This window comes from Pipra filicauda, unplaced genomic scaffold (genome assembly GCF_003945595.2).
Source record: "Pipra filicauda isolate LSUMZ 115617 unplaced genomic scaffold, ASM394559v2 scaffold1280_size19829_pilon, whole genome shotgun sequence".
In the NCBI taxonomy this organism is placed as follows: Eukaryota; Metazoa; Chordata; class Aves; order Passeriformes; family Pipridae; genus Pipra; species Pipra filicauda.
Genome location: NW_024103741.1, coordinates 1 through 6,727, shown reverse-complemented (window position 1 = coordinate 6,727; position 6,727 = coordinate 1). Strand labels below are relative to the sequence as shown.

General features: G+C 48.5%; 1 protein-coding gene across 1 annotated transcript; it reads left to right on the top strand.

Moving 5' to 3' along the window:
• Nucleotides 1–375: 375 nt before the first annotated feature.
• LOC113992827 (ubiquitin carboxyl-terminal hydrolase 42-like) lies at nucleotides 376–4,945 on the top strand (the record flags this gene model as incomplete). Its single annotated transcript, XM_027730499.2, has 11 exons — nucleotides 376–611; nucleotides 998–1,105; nucleotides 1,181–1,283; nucleotides 1,410–1,477; nucleotides 1,638–1,708; nucleotides 2,260–2,342; nucleotides 2,656–2,767; nucleotides 3,101–3,241; nucleotides 3,446–3,546; nucleotides 4,320–4,458; nucleotides 4,761–4,945. Coding segments are annotated over exons 1-11 (1,298 nt in total), but the record flags the coding sequence as incomplete, so codon positions are not given.
• Nucleotides 4,946–6,727: the final 1,782 nt, after the last annotated feature.

The following is a 6,727-nucleotide window of genomic DNA, read 5'->3' as shown; positions in this document are numbered from 1 at the left end:
AATCCAGGGAAGACTGTGTGCGATTTTCTGGTTCCTCCCCTCACCTAATCCCCTAGCTGCTTTTTGGAAGGCCTCTTGCAGAAGCTGATACTGAAGCAGTGCTTTCAGGGTTACCCAGGGACTCTGAGAAACTGGAGGGGGAGAGATAATACAGTCTAGAACTCTACTGAGAAAGGAAGGTAGCCTGCGGCCCAGAAATCAGATGGTGGGTTTGTTGGACTCTCAGCAACGTAAACAGGGGAATGGATTTTTCCAAAACAGTAAATTTAAATGGCACTGTTTAAGCTTCCCCTGATGTTGTTGGGTTGGCAGTTAAAGCAGATGGTCCTGAGCGCTCCTGTAGAGACCTCACTGTTTAAATATGCCTTTGTGCCTCATTTCATCTCTTTCCAAATGGAATTTCCCTGCAGTCATTGCCGAGGGAATGACTCCGCCACAAAGGATCCTCTTTCCCCCCGAGAAGATTTGCATGGTCTGGCAGCAAAGACAGAGTGCTGGAGCAGGACTCCGCAATGTGGGCAACACATGCTTCCTTAATGCTGTCCTGCAATGCCTGACATACACCCCGCCGCTGGCCAACTATCTGCTCTCCCGGCAGCACAGCCAGGCCTGTGAGTACTCTTAGGGACATCTCCCTGTGAATCTGTTAATCAAATCCCAAGGATTCCCAGAACCTGAAATTTGATTTAGGAGAAAAGCAGCCCTTTGTCAGCCCCAGAACTTGTGTTCTTTGTACACTCAGGAGCCACCTGTCCTGTCCAGCTGTCTTATTCTTCATGAAGGCACATCTTTCTAGCTCTGGGTCTCTCTTCCTGCAAGTTAAAACCTCAGTTTAGCATTCCTCTGAAGAACATTTTCTATGCACTAAAACGTCCCGTGCTTGTTGAAACACTGGGAGGAGTGGCATATTGCACTGGGGTGGGAGTGGAAGAAGAGGAGTATTCCACCACGAGGGATATTTTGCTAACCAGAGGACCTTCTCTCCCTCCCTCCTCAGGTCGCCAACAAGGCTTCTGCATGATGTGCATCATGGAAGCGCATGTTAACAAGGTCCTGCGTTCAGTCAGTGCCATCCTGCCTTTGGCTGTTCTCAGGGCTTTCAGATGTATGTGATTTCCGGTTCTTTGACAGGTTTTCTTCCCTTCCTGTAGGAGACAACTACTAACTTCCTGTTTCTTAGTCATAGGAGAACATTTTCAGCTTGGCAGGGAGGAAGATGCCCATGACTTCTTATGCTGTACTGTCAATGCCATGCAGAGAGCTTGTCTGAGTGCAAGCAACGAGTAAGCACAAGCAAGTCACCTTTACAAAGTTCTGAGCCCTTTGGACTCCTTGATGTGGCCTCATCAAGGAAAATCTCCAGCCGGGGCTTGGAGGAAGTAATGCTCTGTCTTACTACTTGTTTCCAGCTTGGACATATCATCTCAATCTACTACCATTGTCCATCAAATATTTGGAGGCTTTCTGAGATCCAGAGGTATGTTTCTACAACAGCTGCTCTCCTTGGCACTGCCTGTGCCCTTCTGTCTGCCTGTGCCCAACAGCTGGCCCTGGGACTAGCAGGACAGGTACAATGAGCACAAAGCAGGACCATCGTTCAGCTCACCATTGCTCGGCATTTTGATTTTTCCTTCCAGTCATCTGCTTCAGCTGCAAAGCCATTTCTGATTCCTATGAGGCCTTCCTGGATGTCCCCTTGGATATCAAAGTAAGAGGTTTTGCAGTTGTGCTTCAAGACATGGCAAGGCTTTTCAGAGTCAACCCATTTGTCCTGAAAGCATAGACTGTGAACACCAGAGGTCTTGGTCGTGGATGGGAAGGGGAACGGATGTTGTCCTCCTGCAGAGGCCATGGCACTGGTCTCTCTGTAGGTGCTGGCTTGAAGCTGGACAAGCACCCATTATGCGCTCTGCACCCTTGACATATCCTCATCCTTCTTTCCTTTGCCCTCCTTCAACACCTGTCTGGCTTCCAGGCTGATGGGTTGGATTGTTTTCACTACTGATGACCCTACCTAATAACATCAGTAGCTCAATGGCAGGTGATAGAGAGAGGGAGCTCTTGATTGCCCCTGAGAACCTCTGGGACAGGGGAAATGTTCAGCACCACACTCTCTTTCTGGCTCCTTCTGGGTACAGCTTGCAGATTCATGGCGGGTCTCCTCAGCATCAGCTACAGGGGTTTTCTTGTCAGCTCCTGGAAAATGTTTGGGCCAGGGCATTTGCTGTAGCTCAGTGCACCGATTTCTCAATTCTCCAGGCAGCCTCATCCCTCCCTGCAGCTCTGGAGGACTTTGTAACACCTGAGCACCTGGATGGTGAAAACTGCTTTCAATGTAGCAAGTAAGATGATTCCTAACAACATATTAACACTAGACTCTGTGGGAGGGGGCTACAAGTCATTGAGCAGAAGTCATCTTCTCGTGGAAGTTTACTGCACACTGATGAGACACAGTTTTGTTTGTCTGGTTTTTTGGGGGAGGGGGGTTGGGGTTTTTTCTTTCTTTGTTTGTTTGTTTGTTTGTTTGTTTGTTTTAAATATGGCACCGAATTGCCTTAAAATAGCATAAGGATGCACGAGACAAGAAAGGTTGTCTGACTGCCTTGGTGGAAGATAGGGTGCATTTCAGCGCTGTGCTCTGGGCTTGGTTTCAAGGTGTGAGAAGAATGTTGCCGCCACTAAGAGGTTCACTGTCCACTGTGCACCCAAGGTTCTCACTGTGTGTCTGAAGAGGTTTGACTGCTTCACTGCTGGGAAGATCAGCAAGGTGTGTACACTATTGGTGTGCAGCTTTCTCTTCAAGAAGCAGATTTCCTAAAGCAGTATGCTTGTCACAAGCTGCTTGTGTTGGGTTTTTTGGGGTCCCTTCTGGGGAGTGGAAAGTTCCTGTGGGAAGACAGGCAAGCCCTGTGCTCTGATAGGGCTGCTTTGACTGAGAAGGGTTTCCTGCCACCCAAACGATTTTATGTTGCTTTATGGAAAACCAAGTGCCCATGAGCCCCCGAGATGTATTGATACACCTGGACTGGCCCCTGCACTTGGTAGGCAATTTCATGTCACAGACCAGGGTCATTTCTGAGCCCTCTTGGTCTCTCCATAGGTTGTAGAGTATCCGGAGTACTTGGATCTTCGCCCATACATGTCTCAGGCAGATGGAGAACCACTCCTCTACTCCTTATATGCTGTCCTGGTGCACAGTGGTGTCAGCTGTCATGGAGGACACTATTTCTGCTACACAAAGGTAAAAGAGCAACTTCCCAATGGGGAAAAAGGTGTGCTGGGGAAGATAAACTTTCCTGTCAGTGTTACTGACAGGCAAAGTTTTGGGGCAGAAGGCCTCCTTAGTGGCTGGACTGCATTTGTTTTGACATGCTCTCGGTTTGGCAGTTTCCTACCCGTGTTTTTGGAGAGAAACCATGGAGAGATCCTTGCCTTTTTTTTACAGGCCAGCAATGGATTGTGGTACCGGATGGACGATGAATCTGTGCAGCTGCGTTCCATTGACACAGTTCTCAGGCAGCAAGCCTACCTGCTGTTCTATGCCAGGTAATAACCAGGATTCAAATCTGTTCAGAATACATTTCCTTTTCCTCATTTGCACTTGTGCTTCTCACCTTCCTGAGTGTTTTTCTCATCAAATGAAATTACTACCTGCATCATTCAGTGCTGTCAAATCTGAACTACTCCGTGTCTGTCCTTTACTGGGCTTCAGGCTGCGGCCCGGATGGAATCTGCTACTTGCCTGGTCTCTGATGTTGACTCTTGTAGATAAGAGGACTTAAAGAGGACCTCCAGGAAAGATGGGGAGGCACCATTTGTCAGGGAATGTAGGGACAGGATGAAGGCTATCAGTTTCCAGCTAACAGAGGGCAGGTTTCCATTAGATATTGGGAAGGAATTCTTTGCTGTAAGGGTGCTGAGACACTGGCACAGGTCGCCACAGCATCTGTGGGGGCCCCATCCCTGGAAGTGTTCAAGGCCAGGTTGGACAGGGCTTGGAGAAACCTTGGAATAGTGGAGGGTGTTCCTGCCCACCACAGCGGGGTGGAACAAGATAAAGTTAAAGGTCCCTTGCAACCCAAACAAGTCTGTGAATTTATGAAATGGAGGGCTGTGGGGAGGGATATAGAGATGAGTGTTTTGTTTGGGAAAGAGGAAAAAAAAGTGGTGGGAAGGAAAGATTGCTGAGTGGAACATTCATGGTACTGGGTTTTTAAAAGTCTGTTCTGTATAGAAGACGATATGAGGAAAATGACGAAAAAAAAGAGGAGGGGGAAAAAAACAGAGAGAATTGAGATCGCTCTTTTGTTTTTCTCCAGATGCTCTGATCTGAGAATTGGAGAAAGGGCTTCTTCCTCCCTGGCACCATCACATGCCCCTTCCTTCCTCAGTCAGTGTGTGGCCAGCAGCAAGCAGGCGGGCTCTGTTGGACCACAGGGTCTGACTGGTAGGACTAAGGTAACTTTGGGGTCACGGGTCAGGGCATCAGAGGAATAGTGGATTTCTTTCGGGGATCTCAGCATTTCTCTTTTGCCCCTCACACACCGCACCTTTCTTCACAGCCACAACGCTGCTCCCTCTCCAAGCATCCCACCTGGATCCATCCCTTTGGTGCGCCTCTGGCCTTTTGGTCTTAGTAGCCCTCCAAAAGAGCCTTTTGGAGGCCCCAAACTGTCCTGTCCCAGAACTTGTAGGGGTTCCCCACTGCTCTGATCCTTTCAGGAGGAAAGGGCAGGAACTCTGCACAGCTCTCTTTGCAGGGCATGAAGGACACTGGCAGGGAGCGGTCCCGGAGCAGATTCCCTCTGTGGGGCAGGGATCTGCGCAGCTGCTCTGGGGACACCACAGACTATGACGACGCTTCAGAGAGAAGAACTGGTCCTCCAAGTCGTGACCGTGGTCCTAGGGATAGCACAGCTGCAAGGCCTTCCAAGAGGATCTGCCAGTGGGCTCCCGCTGCCAGGGCTGCTCAGGAGCAAACCTTGCTGAGGCAGAGGGAGCCAAGCAGATCTGTGCGGGGAACTTACAACCTTGGCAGCCGGTTTGTGCAGTACACAGACTATGACCGCTCACTGCGGAAGAGAAAGAGGGAGAGAACAAGTCCTCCACGTTGTGACCAAGTCTTAGTGAATCCTGCAGTTCCAGGGCCCTCCAAAGCCAGCTCCAAGCAGGCTCTCATGCTCCGGGCTGCTCGGGAGCAAACCCGACAGAGGCAGAGAGAGCAGAGAAGATCAACAGGGCGGGGCTATGATTGCCACAGCCAGGTTGTGCAGCACACAGACTACCGCCCTTCAGAGAAGAAGAGGAGGGTTTCCACGCCCCAGAGATTCACGTCAGACAAGCATTCAGGGCACTCTGGCAATGATGGCGTTGGATTATGGCCCTGGCTCAAGCAGAACGGAAGACTAGCACTGCGTTTATTAGCCAAGGCATCCTTGTTTTCGACACGCCTTCTCAGACCTGAGTGAATGATTTAGCTAAGAAGATGAGAGTTATAATAATATAGAAATATCATTAGAAATATAGAAATATATATGGAAATATAGAATATATATAGAGAGAAGTATATATAGAAATATAGAAATATATTTAGAAATATAATATAGAAATATAGAGAGAAGTAATACTTTATAATACACTATTACATGTTATATATATTCAGCAATAGATAGTAATGTTATAAGAAATATTATTAAAATAATAAAATAAGAAATACTAAAATACTGTAATCAGAATTATTTATTCCACGTTGTAGACAATTATAGCTACAAACATCTCAGCCTCGGCCATATCAATCAACATAACTGGTCTACTCTGGCCTCCAATCGGGAGGCCTGGAGACACACCATCTCTAACGCTGCCGTTTCCTTTGAGAACGCACGCAGAATCCCTCTCGAGGAGAAAAGACAAGGGAGAAAGAATCATGTCTTGCAGAATATACCACCTAGGGAGTCTTTCTGCTGTGCCTTTTGCAATCGGATATGTCTATCTCGCATTGGCCTCCTAAGCCACCAGCGTGCCTGTAACAAATGTGGATAGAGCCTTCTTAAATCTTGGTTCGAGAAGCCCAGCCACGATGATGTGTTTAAGACGGGTGTTCCATAATTTAGTGTTCTCACTGAAACCATGCAAATCGTGCGCCACTCGCTCACTTCCCCCTCCTCCTTTCCTTCCCACTCCCCCTCCATCCGGAGGCAGGCTGGACGGGAGAATTGGAGGCACAAAAGGTAAAGATGGCAGGCTGAGATAAGAACAACTTACTGGAAAGGGCAATGAAATAAGAAAACAGTACAGCAACAGAACAGTAACAGAAACAGTACTAATAACCGAGTGTCCAAGGGAGGCAAATGACTCACACATGATTGCTCACCAGTTGGTGCCCAACTTTGCCACCACGCACACAACCTGGAAGAGACCCCTTCCCCCATCCTTGACAAAATGAGGAATAACCTCTATGTCCTGGCTGTGCCCCCTCCTGGATACTGCCCAAATTAACACTGCCCTGACCAGAAGCAGGACAATCACCTTCAGGATCTGCAGCACAGCTTTCGGCTCTGCACCGGAGGCACTGGATCCCTCCAGGCCAGGGAGGGGAGACATCAGAGATGAGCAGACTTTGGAAATCCCTCACCTCTCACTCCGGTCCATTTTTTCTCATTTTATGGGATGGAAGAATACATACCCAACTCCTCCCAGTGTCCTTCTCACTGGAAATCCCCTGAGCTTT